This window comes from Nicotiana sylvestris, chromosome 8 (assembly GCF_000393655.2).
Source record: "Nicotiana sylvestris chromosome 8, ASM39365v2, whole genome shotgun sequence".
In the NCBI taxonomy this organism is placed as follows: Eukaryota; Viridiplantae; Streptophyta; class Magnoliopsida; order Solanales; family Solanaceae; genus Nicotiana; species Nicotiana sylvestris.
Genome location: NC_091064.1, coordinates 75,573,848 through 75,594,428, shown reverse-complemented (window position 1 = coordinate 75,594,428; position 20,581 = coordinate 75,573,848). Strand labels below are relative to the sequence as shown.

General features: G+C 40.8%; 2 protein-coding genes across 2 annotated transcripts; both read right to left on the bottom strand.

Annotated features, from left to right (window-relative positions):
- Window positions 1-243: 243 nt before the first annotated feature.
- LOC138875226 (uncharacterized) lies at window positions 244-846 on the bottom strand. The gene is made up of 2 exons (XM_070154050.1): window positions 600-846; window positions 244-509 (listed from the first exon to the last, which is right to left on the bottom strand). The coding sequence occupies exons 1-2, from the start codon at window positions 844-846 to the stop codon at window positions 244-246; spliced, it is 513 nt and encodes a 170-aa protein (XP_070010151.1).
- A 9,250-nt stretch (window positions 847-10,096) lies between these two features.
- LOC138875225 (uncharacterized) lies at window positions 10,097-10,987 on the bottom strand. The gene is made up of 2 exons (XM_070154049.1): window positions 10,396-10,987; window positions 10,097-10,185 (listed from the first exon to the last, which is right to left on the bottom strand). Exons 1-2 carry the CDS (start codon window positions 10,985-10,987, stop codon window positions 10,097-10,099), a joined length of 681 nt encoding a protein of 226 aa, XP_070010150.1.
- Between the last annotated feature and the right edge of the window lie 9,594 nt (window positions 10,988-20,581).

Genomic DNA, 20,581 nt, shown 5'->3' with positions numbered 1-20,581 from the left:
ATCATTTGAGCCAAGAAATTTATACCTCAAGTGTGGTCGAAGTGGTTTGAGCTCTAGTTGCGGTGGCTCAATAATAGAAGGCTTTGCGGGAGGAGTGGCTCTATTCTCCAAGTCGAGAGAGAACTTTGCCGGAGCATAAGTGAAGGACCCAAGCTCCTCCAATGCATTGATTGATTCCATATACCCATCCATATCTTCACCATCAAAGTTCACCAAAATAGCCGCCAATGCCTCACCGAGGCATTATTCTTCCATCTTCATTTCAACCGAATCTTCCACTTCATCAACAACATCAATCACCAAGATGTTTTCATATTCATGTGGTAGTTTCATACCCTTGCTTGCTTGGAATGTGACCTCTTCATCATTCACGAATTTGATCTCATTCCGTTCCGAATCCATTAGTGCTCTTCCTGTGGCTAGAAATGGTCTCCCCAAAATGATAGGGATCTCTTTGTCAACCGCACAATCAAGGATTACGAAATCGGCGGGTAAATGAAACTTTCCCACTTTAATAAGCACATCATAGACAATTCACATCGGTCACTTTATGGAACGATCGGCCATTTGCAATCTCATACTTATGGGCCTTGGCATACCTAACCCTGCTTGCTTGTAAATGGCAAGAGGCATTAAGTTAATGCTAGCCCTATTATCACAAGGGGATCTTGCAAAATCATGTGCCCCAATAGTACATGGAATAGTGAAAGCTCTCGGGTCTTCTTTCTTTTGAACGGTAGATGTTGCAATAATGGAACTAACCCGGTGAGTCACATTCACCACTTCATTCTTGGTGGTTCTCTTCTTGGTAATCAAGTCTTTCAAATATTTAGCAAAACCCGACATCCCTTGAAATTCTTCCAAAAATGGAATATTCACCGATAATTACTTGAGAATATCATAGAACTTTTCGAATTTGCTATCATCAACCTTCCTATCAAGTCTTTGAGGGAATGGAGGAGGAGGTCTAGGAATAGGTGGTAGAGTTTTTGGTGTCTCTTTTACCTTTTCCTTTACCTCTTCCCGGTTTTCTTCTTGCACTTTCAACTCTTCCGGAACCTTTTCAACTTCAACAACACTTGGCAGCTCTTCAACCTTAACCTCATGTTCAGAATCTTCTACTTCAACCACTTGTTCACTCCCTCCTTGTAGTACCTTTCCACTCTGAGTAGTAATTGCCATGATATGAGAAGTTGGACCACTCCCACTACCCTTTGGGTCCGCAATTGTGTCACTTGGAAGTGTCCCTTTTTGCTTTAGATTTTGTTCCCTAGAGAGGTCTCTCATTTGCATCTCCAATTTTTGATGGATGCAGTGTGAGAGCCAACAAGCTCAGTCATATTCCTCATAGAAGTGTCGGACTTCTCTTGATTTTGCAATACCCGTTCAAGCATGCTTTCCAACATGGAATCACTTGAGGAACCTTGATTTGAATATTGACCCTTTGGAGGAACATAAGGGTTTGAACTCTGATTTGAGAAGTTGTTGTTGTTATTCCAATTTCCTTGATTTGAGCCACCTTGGTCATTTTCGCCATTGTTGGTTGCCTTGCCCTTGCGGGTTAGGCCTCCATTGATTTTGTTGTCCCTGACCTTGGTATTGTTGCCTTTGATAACCTTCTTGAGAGTTGTTGACATAGTTTGCCTCCTCAAAGTCTTCATTTGATATGGGTTGCACATTCTCCACCACATTTACCTTTTTCGTTTGGCTTTCAGTGAACATCTTTGTCAACACATTGACATTTGTGGCAAGCCCTGCGATCACTTGATCTCTCTCTTGATTTTCTTTGATCATGGTGGTCAAGGGAGGATAACCATATGCAATTCCACCTGTGGTGTCTTCTGAGTGCCATGCTTGATTATGTTTTGACATTTTGTCAAGTATTTGTGTGACCCTTGCAAATGATTTGTCCATAAAAGATCCATCGACTGCATTCTTAGCTATAGATTGGTTCATAGGATCCAAACCCATGTAGAATTTCTCACACAAGATCGAATCCGGAAAACCATGATTGGGAGACCTCACCAAATATAACTTGAATCGATCCCATGCCTCATGTAGATGTTCTCCCGGTACTTGCTTGAAAAAAAAAAATTATCCCGGAGCTCAGACTTCTCACTTTGCGAGAACCATTTAGCTAAGAATGCTCGGACAAGTTCAGACCAACAATGAATGGAGTTTGGTGGCATATTTTGAAGCCATTTCCTTGCGTCCCCAGATAGTGAGTACTTGAACACCCTCAACCTTAGGGCAACATCAGAGACGTTGTTCTGCTTATGCATCCCACACACACCCAAAAAGTTTCTAAGATGTTGTGTCAGATCATCATCAGTAGAATTCCTGAAAATTCCCTCCGCTTTGAGCATAAGGATTAAACCATGTTCCACCTTGAAAGTTGCAGCACCAACAACCGGAGGTACAATAGCATTTGTATTCTCAATGTACTCATCTATGTCTGTAAAAGGATTTTCTTCCATTTGTTCCTCCATTTCTTCTTCATATTTGGCCATGTTTTCCTATCAACACCAAGCAAAACAAGCAAAGTGTGGTGGAATAGAATAAGACGTAAAATAAAGCACACACTAATTAGTAATTTCAAAACTGTATTCCCGGCAACGGCGCCAAAATTTTATACGCTCAAATTACACTTTAATTAAATAGTGTAAGGTGGTCAGTGTCAAATATAATAATCCAACAAGGTTGGGGTCGAATCTCACAGGGAATAGGCGCGAAAAGGTTACTCGAGTAGTGTGTCACTTGACTTAGGTCGTAATTCTATTCGGTTAATTGTAACAAGAGTATGATATGATTTGATTTGAGGAAATAACTAATTGTAACGTTGAGAATGTAAATAATTTGATTAAGGAAACCAAAGTTATGTCCCCTTCAATAAAATGTAATGCTATCGATGTTAATATGATATAATTCTAATGGAAGGTTCTTTAGGTATGCAAATGATTTCTAAATGACTACCGAATATTTTTCAATAGTTGGGTAGTATTCCCTCTTTATGATTTTTCCAAATATAAAAGAGTTGCAATTAAGAACAGTCAACATATTCCAAATAAAATCCACTTATTCCTAAGCGATTCTATTAAACAAGGTTTAAAGCCTTGAGTCTTTGATATTTACTTCTACCAAATTCTAACTCACTTTTCCAAGTAAAGAAAGAATTTAATGGCACTTGTCAATGTTTGCAACAACCAACAATAAATGAAGAATGAGAAATAAATATATATCAACCAACCATTATACATATATTCAATGTTAAACACCCATTAACATAACACCCAGTTAGGATCCACAACCTTAGTATTTAAAGTTAGATACACATGCTAAAATACAAAAAGATGATAATATTAAATGCCATAAAGCTTACAAAGTACAAGATTCTTCACTCAAAAGATTCTAAAAGAGAGGAATATATTAAAGACTTGGAATGTAGCTTAAAAATAAGACAAGATGCCCCCACAAAACCCCAATAAATCTATTTATAGTGGGTCAAAACTCGGGACCAAATTTGGACAAAAATACCCTTCCAGGTCAATTATGTGACCGCATATCTGTCGCATAACAGATATGCGGTCTGCAATCTCTTCAAGGCCATCGCATCTTCAAACCCTAGTTTCCAGGTGTTTGTCGCATTTAAGTTATGCGGTCCGCATTGTTGATTTGCGATCGCAATTGTCACCGCATGTTCCGCCTTCAGCAACCTATACAACGAGTTTGCGATCCATTATGCGCCCCGCAAACTTGTTATGCGGTCGTATAATGGACCACAATTCTTGCACCTGACTTTCGCCAGCAAACTGTTGGACACTGTGATTTCTTTGAGCATTATGTGGTCCGCATGTTGGATTTGCGGCCCGCATCTTCACATCTGTGATCGCATCTTGCTCTTTTCTTGTCCTTTTTTAGTTTTTTGATTTCATTTCCATGTTCTCAGGTTCTTAAACCTCATACACTGCAAAAACATTAAAATTGCATAAGTATAGAAGATAATTGCATTTAAAACAAGCTAAAATCTAAGCAATTTGTATTAAATGTGCCGAAATTCTTCGGCACATCAACACCCCCAACTTAAACTCTTGCTTGTCCTCAAATAACTAAAATGACACTATCCTATTCTAGACTCCATCTAAACGATATGAAACAATAGTGACCGTGGATGGTGTTAGTTGTCAGTACTACAAGCATGCACCTTCGTTTACTTACCCTTCCTGAACCATCATTGTTATTTACAAAGAAAACTAATCAACTTGTGAAACTTTGAGCCTCGACCAATTAGACAAAATGTTACTCTCAACTGAGTGCAATTGCATTCGACTTCAAGAACTCAATTTTTGTCCAACCTCACAATTCATGTGCCTTCCCTAGAAAGAAAGTCCCAAACTCACATTATTTACAATGACAACAAAAGGGACAGATTCACAAAGACACTCACTCTCAAAAAGAGTTTCGAGTGTTGCAACATGCCATACCATAAGCTTGCCCTTATTTTAATTCATCGCTTTATTCTAAGAACTTTCGGTTGGAGATCCCATAATGACTTTTTAAGCTTGTAATGTAGATATAGGGAAGGGTCGGATAAGCATTTGGGTACAAATGACTACACCCTCCTTGAACACTACTCACATTTTTTTTTCTTGTTGCTCTTTGCTTCTTTTCAAACCACATAGCCCTCATTAGCACCTACTTTCCAACATTGAGCCACCTTTAAAACCTATCTAATTTTCTTTAAGACTCTATATTTATATATATATACATACATCTCTTTTTCTTTTCTTTTTTCTTCTTTTTCTTGCAAATTTTTTTTCATTTTATACTTTTTTTTTCTTTTTGGAGCTTGAATAGTTTCATATCCTAAGGTATACTTTCCTACACTCACTTTACAACCTTGCCAATTTCCGGCTTGACACCACACCCCCAACTTAGGCTTTTAGCCTCATTCTCAATGTTCAAGGAGGGACGGGTTCAAAAGAGGGAATTATTTTACAAAAGGGGAAAGGTTTGTAATAAGGTAGCCAAAGAAAAGGCTCAAGTGGGGTAAGTAGGGATACTATCTGTACAATAGGTAGCTTGAAAGGTAAACTGGTTTTCCAAAATTACAAAGACTGCCTAAGGTCATTTCTCCAACCAAATGTAATTATCATTAGCATCGAAAGACCAACCGGGCAAGTTCTAGATGGCAGAAGTAAACTCAAGAATTATTTATACAAAGACTCGCACACATGGCACACGAACTGTTTAACTCAATATAGCTTTAGCCCTCGAGTCAACACTTGGCAACTCGAAGCTTTCATCATATTACATGTATAACTCTAGGTAGACATAGAGTCAAAGAGCGAGCCTCAAGTTCACATAGTTGATTTCTTTTTTATATATTAATGGAAGGGTATAGGTTATTTACATGCACACATGCTTGAAACTCGATAATTACACCAAACCGGTCAAAATGTTTCATTCTACTGCCCTGGTTATACTATTACACCCTTGGAAAAGATCCCAGCGAATAAAAACCAAGGGGGATTCGTTGCTAATTACTAAAGATGAACATATAACTATCTACTTGTTTTTGGTTTTTTTTACATACAAAGATAACATATGTACAAAAACCATACATCACAAGTATATACAGAAACCACAGAAGTTGGCTTATATAACACAAAAACATGTACAACAGTTTAATTCACAAAAAAAACACAAGTTTGTATAAGGCTATCCCACCCCCAACTGAAAAGCATGCATTGTCCCCAATGCATAAGAATGTAAAACAGAGTTTAGGGGCTCCCTGAGGCGCACTAAGTGATATGGGAGTCGGAAGCCTGCTGAATGATGATGGGGTCACCCTCTGATGCTGAAGCTATGACCGATGAGATCTCGGTCGGAGGAGTGAACTCCTTTGATGGAGGAGGGATCTTTGGCTGGCCCGACACTGGAGCTGGGGCCTATGAGCTGCTAGCCTCGCCTACCGATAGCTGAGTGGTCGATGAAATGGCTTGGGTGACCATGTCTGCCAGTGAATGTTCAATTGCCTTCAGAACAGCAGCTTGTTCCTCCTCTGCAACTATAGGGGCAGCAATTTGCTAACCCTTCTCATCAGTATCTTCCTCGTCTGCCTCCCCACCTTTGGACTCTGCAGAGTGTCCGAAAACCCTGACAGTCTGAGATGCAGGGTCTGTCATCAATGTGGAGAAGTCAAGATCCAATCCAGCCACTGTCGTGTCTGCTCCTTGGTCACCTTCCTTGGGCATGAAGGAGGATAGATCGAACTCCAGAGTTTGCATTTTGTGGAGCTTAGTCTTCATTGTGGCAACATCATCAAGGAGTTTTGGCAAGTCTCCAACCTCATCCCGCTCTATCTTTTCAACTCACACCTTAAGCTGCTTCAGGCAATCCCCATAAGATGTCAGTTGCTGTTGGAGGGCCATCACTGAGGACTGGATAGGAGTCAATGCCTGCTTGATGAGGGTGGGGAGGTTCTTCAAAAGCTGGTCTACCTTAGCATTGGCATGTTGAGCTAAGAGACCAAGCCTCGAAACAGCCAGAAGGTGGCAGAAGGCTGAACAATGGTGTCCTGAGAGGTAGGGTGTGGAGTGGAAGGGGATGCAACAGTAGCCTGAGGAGACATAGGAGTCTGGGAATCTGAGGGCTCTATATCAGTAGGAATCTGGGTCTGAACCTCTGGGGGAGCAACATCTACTGTATCATTAATGCGCGTGATATCAATATCTTTCAGCATTTTCCCGGTCTTGTCAGTGTGTGGCATTGTAGGGACATCCGTATCCTTACAGAGAGATGTGATCAAGCACGGGAATGGAAGTGAGGTAGCTGTCTGGTAGGCCCGGATCCCTAAATCTCGGAAGATGAAATCACCCCCTTCAATCTGTGAGGCCCCGTGAAAAATTTACATCCTAAACCCAAAAGCTCGTAGTGGCAATTAAGATCATGTATTAGATATGCATAGTTCGGACCTTTTTGGACTGATCTATGCTATAAAAAGTCAAGAATTAATGTTTTCCAAAAAATGCGACTCTGCAGTCGAGAATGCGGTCGCATATCAGGTATGCGAACCGCATAATCGCCGCAAAGTGAGTCAGTGTGTTGGTCAAATTTGAGGTTAAATATGTGGTCCATTATGCGATCACATAACCGATATGCGGACCGCATACTCGTCGCATAATTTCCTTTGGATTTTGTAAGGAGCAGTTCTGTGGTGCATTATGCGACCGTAAAACGGCTATGAGGACCGCATTTCTGCCGTATACCCAGACAGAATGTTCAGATTTTGGGAACACTTTTGCAGTCCATTATGCAGGCCGCATTTCCACTTTGCGATCGCAAATGCGATCGCAGACCTGACTCGAGGCTCCAATTTTCTAAATTTTAAACCCGACCCCTAATCGATATATTCGGTGTTATAGCTCATTTTGAGCATATTTCCTGATACTTTTAGAGAGAGAGGGTCCTAGAGAGGGAAGTGCTTCCCATTAAATTACTCCATGAAACCTTACCAAATCTTTGAAGATAATCAAGTGAGGGCACCTAAATCTTCATCCCAAGAGGTAAGATTTCATTACCTCGGCTCTTGTTCCTATGCTTAGCAATAAGGGATCACTAGTGAAGTAATTCATGAATATAAGAATGAATTTCTTGCATGCATATCACACCATAGAATATTGAGAGATAGTGAACTAAAAAGAAATCAAGAGGGGTATAAAATGATAGAAATTTCTCTCAAAAGGGCCTAAGATCACAATGCACCTTTAGTGTTGATACTATGCTCAAAATAAGCTAGAATCTCAATCTCGTCTCTAATTCTCGGTTTAATTTGTAATTCTTACACAATAGATCGAAGTGCTAAAAGTTCCGGAATTTTGTAAGGAATAAGGAAAGCTTTATTGAGGTATGTATGGCTAAAACCCCGTCTTTTAGAAATTGGGCTTCATCGTTGGTTGTGTGAGTATGGTAAGATTAAATTGAAATGTTGTATTGATTGCTATTTCACTTGACTTGGTGTTGAAACCTTATATGCATGGAGACTGTGTCTTAAATTAATCAACGTGTTATTCTTGATAATTTGAAAAGGTGCAAGGACTATGAATCATGTATAGAAATGCTTAGACCTTAGATTGAAATTGAAGTATGTTGTTATGCCATTTACATGAAGTCTCATCTACGTCTACAACCTTATTTGCTCTTGTGTGCCATACTCTATTGAATTACAAACCTAATGTTAAAAATGGGAACAATGTGAAACGTGAATTGTGGAATGTGAAAATTGTGGCCCCAAGTGCCAGTAAGCTAATACATGTGTAACTAAAGATTGGAGTGGGATGAATAATGGAAAATGGTAACGCCTCGGTAAGGCGGCCTAGCCAATCGGGCCGTGATCGGACGCCATGACATATACACATGGCGGTTATGCATTGAAGATTGAAACTGGAAAGTGTGAATATAATATTGGTAACCTCTCCCGGAGACGGCCTAGCCGATCAGGTCTAGATCGGACTCCGCTCAAGATAGCGGTGGTAATGTGAACGATGTGGAACAGTATGAAATGCCCAACTAAAGGCTATGGAAACATGATGTGAAGGTTGTGTAATTCTTTCATGTTGATAATGTTGTGATCGTTTAAAGCTGTGGAGAGATTCCTGTGATTTCCTTATTTGTGTATGAAAGTTCTTTATAATTTGATGGTGTTTAGTTATACATACTAGTACTATTCCATGGAACTAAGTCCCTTTTGCCGGGGGCGCTACATTTTTAAATGAATGTAGGTGGCTCCATAGCAGATAGTGCTGATCGTGTGTAGCAGAGCATCCTTTTCTCAAAATCTTGGTGAGCCCCTTCCTCCTTCAAGGGTTCATGTGGTACACCTTTTGTTATAGACATCCATTTTGAGGTATAGCCGGGGCCTTGTTGTCGGTGTTGTTATCACTATCTTTTGTATCCTTAGAGGCTTCGTAGACGTTTGTGTCGGTTATGTACGGGTATTGGATAGGTCAATGAACCATGTTGTAACCTTGTACTCTTGCTTTCTTTTAAACTATAACTGTATGGAATCTTGGACACTTAACTACGATTTAATGTTGTGATATAAAATGAACTAAATGTTGAATGTACTATCTTTCCTTGTCTAAATAAATGAAAGCATGGTTTCCCTATTCATATTGAGTTGGATGGGTAGTGTTTGATGAGGCTTGCTCAGTTGGGTTCACTCGATTGAGCGTCGGTCGTGCCTCCCGAGGTTGGGGCGTGACACAATCTTTATCCCAGTCATAATGCATGCAATGAGAAGAGCTTTCTCAATGCTTATGTCAGTTTCATTTTGGGACGATATCAATCGAGAGGTGACAAAACTAAGCCAAAATCGACCTTCTCGTGTGAGATCTTCCTTGAATATTTTATGCAGAGGGTCAATCCAAGCAGGGGTCCCCTTGGCTATCACAGACGTTATCCAACTACACTCATTATCCCGGTTTGCCCCTTTGGCATCATACTCAGTTGTGCCCGGTCTCCTACCACCAAAAAGCACTTGTCTAAGATTGTGGAGACAATGCTCAAAAGTGTCACCTACCACCGAAAAGTCGTCCATGAAAACCTTTAGAAAATCCTCCACCATGTCAGAGAAGATGGACATCATGCATCTTTGAAAAGTAGGCGGAGCGTTGTACAAACCAAACGACATCTAGTTAAAGGAAAAAGTTCCATAGGGGCATGTGAATGTAGTCTTCTCTTGGTCCTCCAATGCTATATTAATTTGGTTGTAACCGGAATAGCCATCAAGAAAGCAATAGAATGACCTTCCCGCTAGCCGATCAAGAATTTGATCAATAAAAGGCATAGGGAAATGGTTTTTGCACGTGGCACTATTGAGCTTTCAATAATCCATACACACCCTCCATCCGGTCACCGTTCTTGTTGGGATGAGCTCATTTTTATCATTTTTAATCACGGTCATGCCTCCTTTTTTCGGCACACATTGCACCGGGCTTAACCAATAACTATCGGCAATGGGGTAGACTACCCCAGCATCCAACCACTTGATGATTTCTTTCTTTATCACCTCTTGCATGGACGGATTCAACCATCATTAGTGCTCCACACTTGGTTTAGTAACATTCTCCAATTGGATCTTGTCTTTACAATTGAAGAATATTACTAAACCAACAATTGTTCTACCTGCACATCATTCAACAAGGAAGAAACTATTACCGGTAAAGTATCATTTGAGCCAAGAAATTTATACCTCAAGTGTGGTGGAAGTGGTTTGAGCTCTAGTTCCAGTGGCTCAATAATAGAAGGCTTTGCGGGAGGAGTGGCTCTATTCTCCAAGTCGAGAGAGAGCTTTGTCGGAGCATAAGTGTATGACCCAAGCCCCTCCAATAGTACATGGAATAGTGAAAGCTTTCGAGTCTTCTTTCTTTTGAACGGTGGATGTGGCAATGATGGAACTAACCCGGTGAGTCACATTCACCACTTCATTCTTGGTGGTTCTCTTCTTGGTAATCAAGTCTTTCAAATATTTAGCAAAACCCGGCATCCCTTGAAATACTTCCACAAATGGAATATTCACCGATAATTGCTTGAGAATATCATAGAACCTTTCGAATTTGCTATCATCAACCTTCCTAGCAAGTCTTTGAGGGAATGGAGGAGGAGGTCTAGGAATAGGTGGTAGAGTTTTTGGTGTCTTTTTTACCTTTTCCTTTACCTCTTCCCGGTTTTCTTCTTGCACTTTCAACTCTTCCGGAACCTTTTCAACTTCAACAACACTTGGTAGCTCTTCAACCTCAATCTCATGTTCGGAATCTTCTACTTCAACCACTTGTTCATTCCCTCCTTGTAGTACCTTCCCACTCTGAGTAGTAATTGCCATGATATGAGAAGTTGGACCACTCCCACTACCCTTTGGGTCCGCAATTGTGTCACTTGGAAGTGTCCCTTTTTGCTTCAGATTTTGTTCTCTAGAGAGGTCTCTCATTTTCATCTCCAATTTTTGATAGATGCAGTGTGAGAGCCAACAAGCTCAGTCATATTCCTCATAGAAGTGTCGGACTTCTCTTGATATTGCAATACCCGTTCAAGCATGCTTTCCAACTTTGAATCACTTGAGGAACCTTGATTTGAATATTGACCCTTTGGAGGAACATAAGGGTTTGAACTCTAATTTGAGAAGTTGTTGTTGTTATTCCAATTTTCTTGATTTGAGCCGCCTTGGTCATTTCGCCACTGTTAGTTGCCTTGCCCTTGTGGGTTAGGCCTCCATTGTTTTTGTTGTCCTTGACCTTGGTATTGTTGCCTTTGATAACCTCCTTGAGATTTGTTGACATAGTTTGCCTCCTCAAAGTCTTCATTTGATATGGGTTGCACATCCTCCACCACATTTACCTTCTTCGTTTGGCTTTCGGTGAACATCTTTGTCAACACATTGATATTTGTGGCAAGCCCTGTGATCACTTGATCTCTCTCTTGATTTTCCTTGATCATGGTGGTCAAGGGAGGAGAACCATATGCAATTCCACCTGTGGTGTCTTCTGAGTGACATGCTTGATATGTTTTGCCATTTTGTCAAGTATTTGTGTGACCCTTGCGAATGATTTGTCCATAAGAGATCCATCAGTAACATTCTTGGCTATAGATTGGTTCATAGGATCCAAACCCATGTAGAATTTCTCCAACAAGATCGAATCCAGAAAACCATGATTGGGAGACCTCACCAAATATAACTTGAATCGATCCCATGCCTCATGTAGATGTTCTCCTGGTACTTGCTTGAAAAAGAAAATTTTATCCCGGAGCTCAGACTTCTTACTTTGCGGGAACCATTTAGCTAAGAATGCTCGAACAAGTTCAGGCCAAGAATGAATGGAGTTTGGTGGCATGTTTTGAAGCTATTTCCTTGCGTCCCCAGCTAGTGAGTACTTGAACACCCTCAACCTTAGGACATCATCATAGACGTTGTTCTAATTATGCATCGCACACACACCCAACAAGTTTCTAAGATGTTGTGTCGGATCATCATCAGTAGAATTCCAAAAAAAGACCTCCGCTTTGAGCATAACGATTAAACCATGCTCCACCTTGAAAGTGGCAGCACCAACAACTGGAGGTACAATAGCATTTGTATCCTCAATGTACTCATCTATGTCCGCAAAAGGATTTTCTTCCATTTGTTCCTCCATTTCTTCTTCATATTCGGCCATGTTTTCCTATCAACACCAAGCAAAACAAGCAAAGTGTGATGGAATAGAATAAGACGTAATGTAAAGCACACACTAATTAGTAATTTCAAAACTGTATTCCCAGGCAACGGCGCCAAAATTTGATATGCTCAAATTACACTTTAATTAAATAGTGTAAGGCAGTCGGTATCAAATATAATAACCCAACAAGGTTGGGGTCGAATCCCATAGGGAATAGGCGTGAAAGGGTTACTCGAGTAGTGTGTTACTTGACTTAGGTCGTAATTCTATTCGGTTAATTGTAACAAGAGTATGATATGATTGTGATTTGAGGAAATAACTAATTGTAATGTTGAGAATGTAAATAATTGGATTAATGAAACCAAGTTTTTGTCCCCTTCAATGAAATGTAATGATATCGGTGTTAACATGATATATTTCTAATGGAAGGTTCTTTATATATGCAAATGATTTCTAAATGACTACCCAATGTTTTCCAATAGTTTGGTAGTATTTCCTCTTTATGATTTTTCCAAATATAAAAGAGTTCCAATTAAGAACAATCAACATATGCCAAATAAAACTCACTTATTACTAAGCGATTCTATTAAACAAGGTTTAAAGCCTTGAGTCTTTGATATTTACTTCTACCAAATTCTAACTCACTTTTCCAAGTAAAGAAAGAATTTAATGGCACTTGTTAATGTTTGCAACCACCAACAATAAATGAAGAATTAGAAATAAATATAAATCAACCAACCATTATACATATATTTAATGTTAAACACCCATTTAGGGTCCACAATCTTAGTATTTAAAGTTAGCTACATATGCTAAAATACAAAAAGATGAGAATATTAAATGCCATAAAGCTTACAAAGTGCAAGATTCTTCACTCAAAAGCTTACAAAAGAGAGGAATATTAAATACTTGAAATGTAGCTCAAAAATAAGACAAGATGCCCCCACAAACCCCAATAAATCTATTTAGAGTGGGTCAAAACTCGGGACCAAATTCGGACAAAAATACCCTTCCAGGTCAATTATGCTACCGCATATCTGTCGTATAACAGACATGCGGTCTGCATTCTCTTCAAGACCATTGCATCTTCAATCCCTAGTTTCTAGGTGTTCGTCGCATTTAAGTTATGCGGTCTGCATTGTTGATTTGCGATCGCAATTGCCACCGCATTTTCCGCCTTCAGCAACCTCTACAATGAGTTTGCGATCCATTATACGGCCCGCAAACCTATTATGTGGTCACATAATGGACCGCATTTCTTGCACCTGACTTTGGCCAGCAAACTGTTGGACTCTGCGATTTCTTTGAGCATTATGTGGTCCGCATGTTGGATTTGCGGCCCGCATCTTCACATCTGCGATCGCATCTTGCTCTTTTCTTGTACTTTTTCAGATTTTTGATTTCATTTCCATGCTCTTATGTCCTTAAACCTCGTACACTGCAAAAACATTAAAAGTACATAAGTATAAAAGATAATTGCATTCAAAACAAGCTAAAATCTAAGCAATTTGTATTAAATGCGCCAAAATTCTTCAGCACATCATGGCCGAGACGATATGATGGGATGCCCTGCGAGGCTTGATGATATTATGTGCAGCCATACCTATGCATGACACGACATTCATACACACGTGCATTACATTATAAGCGTTTCAAAATTTACAAAGTTATTCAGAATTAAAGATGTGTTTCTTTATTCCATGTTTTATCTATGTATTTTACATACTAATTTCCATGCCTTACATACTCAATACATTTTTTGTACTGATGCCCTTTTCACGGGGACTGCGTTTTATGAACGCAGGTGCAGGTAGGCAAGCTAACGGTTCCCCTTCTTAGGATCCCTGATCAGCGAGAGTTGGCATGCTCCACTTCATCCAGAGCTGCTTTTGATTTTGGTACGATACGTTTGTATATACATATGGGTATGATGTGGCTTAGTCCTGTCTTTGTACAGTTATGTTTCTATTAGACGTCTGTAGACAGTATATCTAGTTGGATAGTATGTGGCCTTGCCAGCTTCCAGTTTTGAGATGTATAGTTGTCTATAGCAGCCTTGTCGGCTCGACCTACGTATGTTACACGTATATGTATGTATGCCTTTTGGGGCAGATTTCCTTCATGTACATTATCCTCGTAATTCAGCAGATGTTATTCAGGTTTATATCTTAGATGCAGGCTTAGGGGTGTTTGACATGTAAGAATCGGGCACCCGTCGCAGCCCTTCGGTTTGGGTCATGACAAAAGTGGTATCAGAGCAGTTCTGTTCTATGGTTGTCTACAGACCGTGTCTAGTAGAGTCTTGTTTATAGATGTGTTGTGCACCACACTTATAGATAGGAGGCTACAGGACATATAGGATGTTATCCTCTCTTTTTATTTCAGATCGTGCGATACAAGAATTCGTGTTTCTAACGATATGTTATATTTTCAACGATGCCTCCAAAGAGTACAGCCACCCAGAAAGGAAAGTGTGTGGCTAGTGAGACTACTAGTCCAGCACCACGAGTTACCAGGGCCCGGGAGAGTCTCATGGTGAGGTTTCATCTCAGACTTCACATACCTCGCCCTTTCTAGAAGAGCTCCGAGGGGCACCAGCTCTAGCGTATGCCCCTGTACATTCAGGACCTCAGCCGGATGCACCGGTTCAGGAGATGAGAGATGATATTCAGTTATTGACCCGATGAGTAGTCGCACAGGCTCGGCACTAGGAAGTAGGTATTGGTCATGCAGATAGGTCCATGAGTGCAAGGGTTCGTAACTTTATTAATTTAGACCCTTCAGTATTCACTAGAGCAGATCTAAACGAGGACCCTCAGGTATTTATTGATAGAGTGCAGAGGATGTTATAGGTAATGAAGGCCACTGCGACTGAGTCATCTAGCTTCCTATAGACTTCGAGATGTTGCAGTTCATTGGTATGAGTCTTGGGAATTGTCCAGAGGTTAAGATGCCCCTCCAGCGGAATGACAGGAGTTTACAGAAGCTTTTCTTCGTCATTATCTGCCACCAAAGCTTAGACGGTCCAGAGTTGATAGGTTCTTGACCCTTCGGCAGGGTAACATGAGTGTTTGGGAGTACAACCTTCAGTTTGATTCATTGGCTAGGTATGCTCCCACTATTGTATCTAAGATGGAGGATCGGGTTTACCGGTTGGTGATGTGATTAGAGCCTCACTTGCTTAACGATTGTATGCCGGTCTCACTTCAGCCAAACATGGATATTTCTCGTATTCAGGCATATGCTCAGGGTGTAGAGGAGCGTAAACAGAAACAGAAGGCCAATCGTGAGCATGATAGGGCCTAGAATAAGAGAGCGGGGTCCTCGGGTCCTTCTGGTGAGTTTTGAGGTGGTTAGAGGCAACAGTACTCGAGGTATCTAGCCCAGCCATCGGCTAGTGCACCCCTTCAGTTTGGCGGTAAGAGATTCGATTGTTCCACATATTCAGGGTCTGGTCAGAATTTTAGGGCCTCAGGTTCTCAGTATAGGGGTGAGACAAATCAGATGAGGCTGCCCTTGCCACGATGTGTTCAATGTGGTAAGAAGCATACCGGGCAGTGCCGTATGGGATTAGGTGTTTGTTATACTTGTTGTTATCCAGGCCACATTATGAGGGATTGTCCGATGAGAGGTGATGCAAGCATAGCTCAACTAGTGGGATCTGTAGCTAGTTCATCATCATCAGTACGCCCCCTAGGCAAGGTCCGCAAGCACCAATAAGTCGTGGTAGAGGCCAAGGCGAAGCATCTAGCTCGAGCAGCCCTCAAAACTGCATTTATGCGTTGGCAAGATGCCAGGACCAAGAGTCATCGCCTGATGTTGTTACAGGTATATTATCAGTCTCCTCCTATGATGTATATGCACTGATTGACCCAGGTTCCACCTTATCATACGTTACTCCATTGGTTGCTAGTAATTTTGAAATAAAACCTGAATTGGTTAAACCTTTTGAGGTGTCTACACCTGTTGGGGACTCGGTGATAGCTAAGCAGGTATATAGGGGTTGTATAATAATAGTTCGTGGTCAACCTACTATAGCAGACTTAATCGAGTTAGATATGGTAGAATTTGATGTTATAATGTGTATGGATTGGTTGGCTTCTTGTCATGCCAATGTTGATTGTAGATCAAAGATAGTCCGATTTCAATTTCCAGGGGGAGCTTGTTTTGGAGTAGGAAGGTAATATGGCATCGCCGAGAGGAAGATTTATTTCCTATATCAAGGCAAGGATGATGATTAGAAAGGGTTGTATTTATCACTTAGTTCGGGTTCAGGATGTGGAAGTGGAGTCACTAACCATTCAGTCCATCCCTGTGGTGAATGAGTTTCCCAATGTTTTTTTCGATGAGCTTCCGGGTCTCCCGTCAGAGCGAGAAATTGAGTTTTCTATTGACCTATTACCAGATACTCACCCAATATATATTCCTCCCTATAGAATGGCCCCTGCAGAGTTGAAAGAACAATTAAAGGACTTACTTGAAAAAGGCTTTATCAGACCTAGTATGTCACCGTGGGGAGCACCTGTTTTGTTTGTGAGAAAGAAAGATGGTTCCTTATGAATGTGTATTGATTATAGGCAGCTGAATAAGGTGACGATCAAGAATAAGTACCCACTCCCGGGAATTGATAATTTATTTGATCAATTCAAGGTGCCAAGTGTTTTTCAAAGATAGACTTAAGGTCCGGGTACTATCAGGTAAGGGTTAAGGATGAAGATATTCCGAAGACAGCATTCAGGAATAGAAATGGGCATTTTGAGTTTCGGGTTATGTCGTCCGGTCTGACCAATGCCCCAGCAGTATTCATGGATTTGATGAACCGTGTGTTCAGGACTTTCTTAGATCTGTTCGTAATTGTATTTATCGACGATATATTGGTGTATTCATGTTCATAGGCTGAACATGCAGATCATCTGCGTATTGTGCTCAGAGTTCTATAAGAAGAGAAGTTGTATGAAATATTTTCTAAATGTGAATTCTGGTTAATCTCTTTAGCTTTCCTTGGGCATATCATTTCGGGTGAAGGCATCCGGGTAGATACACAAAAGATTGAGGCAGTAAAGACTTGTCCTAGACCTACAACACCGACGGAGGTTCGTAGCTTTCTCGGCTTGGCAGATTATTACAGGAGATTTTTAGAGGGATTTTCTTCCCTTTCAGCACCTTTGACAAAGTTGACTCAGAAGGGAGCAAAGTTTCAATGGACTGATGCTTGCGAATGAAGTTTCCAGGTATTAAAGGATAGATTAACGTCAACACCGATTCTAACGCTTCCAGAAGGGATCGATGGTTAGTTATCTATTATGACTCTTCAGGCGTTGGGTTGGGTAGTGTGTTGATGCAGCATGGTAAGGTTGTGGCTTATGCTTCTAGACAACTAAGAAAGCACGAGAAGAACTACCCGACCCATGATTTAAAGTTAGTTACGGTGATTCATGCACTAAAGATGTGGAGGCACTACTTGTATGGCATTCATGTCGATATCTATATGGATCATAAGAGCCTCCAGTACATCTTCAAGCAAAAGGAATTGAATCTATGTCAAAGGATATGGTTAGAGCTACTTAAAGACTATGACGTTGATATTTTATACCATCCGGGGAAGGTGAACGTAGTAGCTGATGCCCTCAGTCGTAGATCTATAGGTAGCCTATCGTATTTACAGCCAGAAAAAAGGGGAATAGCCCATGAGGTTCATCAGCTAACTAGTCTTGGAGTTCGATTACTAGACTCAGGTGACGTTGGAATTACTCTTCAGGATACGACAACATCCTCTTTAGTAACTAAAGTAAAGGAACGCCGGTACGAGGATCCTGTGTTAGTTCATTATAGGGATACCACCCTTCAGAAGGAGAAGACGCCATTTGAAATTACAGAAGATGGGGTCCTCAAATATCGAGGACAATTTTGTGTGCCTAATATTGCAGGGCTGTGTCGGCAGGTTATGGGAGAAACTCACTATTCTTGTTATTCTATCCATCCAGGAGCAACAAAGATGTATCATGATATCAAGGAAGTGTATTGGTGGGACAGAATGAAAAAGGATATAGCAGAGTTTGTTGCTCAGTGTCCTAACTGTCAGCAGGTTAAAATTGAGCATCAGAAACCCAGTGGGTTATTGCTAGCTATGGAGATTCTGACTTGGAAATGGGAAGTAATCAATATGGACTTCATCGTAGGCTTACCTCGTACCCAGTGTAAGTTCGATTCGATATGGGTGATTGTTGATAGGCTTACAAAGTCAACCCATTTTCTGCCTGTTAGAACTATATATTCCTCAGAGGATTATGCGAGGCTTTATATCAAGGAGATAGTACGACTGCATGGTGTCCCTGTATCTATTATCTCGTATAGAGAAGCTCAATTTATAGCTAACTTCTGGAGGTCCTTCCAAAAAGGATTAGGGACTTAAGTAAGTCTTAGTACAACATTTCATCCCCAGACAGACGGACAGGCTGAGTGTACTATTCAAACACTGGAGGATATGTTACGAGCTTGTGTAATAGACTTCAAAGGTAGCTGGGATGATCATCTACCGCTTATTGATTTCGTATATAATAATAGTTACCATTCCAGTATTCGGATGGCTCCATACAAATCTCTTTACGAACAAAAATGTAGATCGCCTATAGGGTGGTTCGATGTTATTGGATCTGGATTACATGGGCCAGGCCTGGTTCAGCAAGCCATAGAAAACGTAAAGTTGATCCGGGATCGACTATTGATAGCTCAGAGTCGTCAGAAGTCATATTCTAACGTGCGGCATCGAGATTTAGAGTTCAAGGTTGATGACTGGGTATTTTTAAAAGTGTCACCTATGAAGGGTGTGATGAGGTTTGGCAAGAAAGGCAAACTTAGCCCACGGTATATTGGGCCTTATAGGATCATTCGGAGAGTGGGCCAAGTAGCTTATGAGTTAGAATTGCCCTCGGAATTGGAGTCTGTCCATCCGATTTTTCACCTATCTATGTTACGGAAGTGCATTGGCAATCCTACTCGAGTGGTTCCCACGAATGATGTACAGATTACAGAAGACTTATCATACGAGGAAGTTCCGGTTGCCATCCTAGACCGACAAATCCGCAAGCTGCGGAATAAGGAGGTAGCCTCCATGAAAGTACTTTGTAGAAACAACAATGTTGAAGAAATGACTTGGGAGGCCGAGGAAAACATGAAGTCTAGATATCCCTACTTATTTCCTCCTCTAGAGAAGGGTCTGACTGAGACGTCATAATCATAAGGTACGTGTATAAATTCTTGTGTTGGTTATTGTCGTTGGTCATGTGAGGTCATTGTCGTTATTCATAATTATGGTCATGTATGGCGTTGGGTTATTAAGCTTCTACGGGAAGAGCTGGTAGTGGTGTTGTTACAGAGGCGACCCTGCCAAAGTTACATAGATCATGAGGAGTTGAACATTCGAGGACGAATGTTTCTAAGGGGGGAAGGATGTTACATCTCCCGTATTCGTACGTTAAAAGTTTTGTCTTCGCTTAATCGACGTAGTCTCGGGGATGTGATTATCTTGAGATTAACATATTTATGCTATTTATAACAAGCGATAAATAAGTGTCATGAAGGATAAAGGGTGCAAAAATTAAAGAAAACGAGTTTCGTTGAAAGTGGCCAATTAAAATACGGGTCGAGCGATAATACCTGATTATCTTGGTCTAATTTGGTAGTTTTTCTTGTGGAAATCATTCTTTTAGCATATATTGATGGTATTGTACTGATTGTGAATAGATTCGGAGCCTTTGGAGACCGATTCGAGGGGCAAGAGCATCGCGGAGTAGAGATTTGATCGGTTTGCGGTAAGTAACGATTGTAATGAAACCCCAGATTTTGTGTCATGTGACTATTTTGAGGTGACGCACATGCTAGGTGATGGGCATGTGGACGTGCACCGTTGGAGATTGTGACTTGGTCCGTCCCGTATCTATTTTAAAGTTGAATATTTTGTTGAAACTACATGCTTCTTACGTGTTTTAGAAAATATTTCTGTAAATCAGGCTGGATGCCATGTTTAGGCCTTATCAGTGTTGTTTGGACCCTTAGAGGTCTTTTATTGCTATCCTCTCACTGTTTTCGATTATAAATCTATATTCGGTCGCGTTCATACTTATTTACTGCATAACTCGGTCTCTATTACTCCATTTTTATGCATCATATAAATGTTGTTTCGGTTAAATATCTTGTTTTTCTAAGAGCCTGAGAGGCTGGAGAGGTTATGTGAGGCCGAGGACCTAATTTGTGAGGATATTTATGGGATCGGGTTGCACGCCGTAGCATGTTTTACTGATTTATGACTGAGTGAGGCCAAGGGCCTAATTTATTTATGCCATGATTGGCTTGTTATAGCGCTTGGGCTGAAG

What these genes read in the sequence shown, in the direction of transcription:
- LOC138875225 (XM_070154049.1), bottom strand. Translation starts at nt 10,987, where the DNA reads ATGAGAGACCTCTCTAGAGAACAAAATCTGAAGCAAAAAGGGACACTT. An exon ending in GAAAGCTTTCACTATTCCAT is followed by an intron (nt 10,186 to 10,395) that starts GTACTATTGGAG and finishes AATGATGTGCAG; the next exon opens with GTAGAACAATTGTTGGTTTA.
- LOC138875226 (XM_070154050.1), bottom strand. Translation starts at nt 846, where the DNA reads ATGTCGGGTTTTGCTAAATATTTGAAAGACTTGATTACCAAGAAGAGA. An exon ending in TTACAAGCAAGCAGGGTTAG is followed by an intron (nt 510 to 599) that starts GTATGCCAAGGC and finishes TGCTTATTAAAG; the next exon opens with TGGGAAAGTTTCATTTACCC.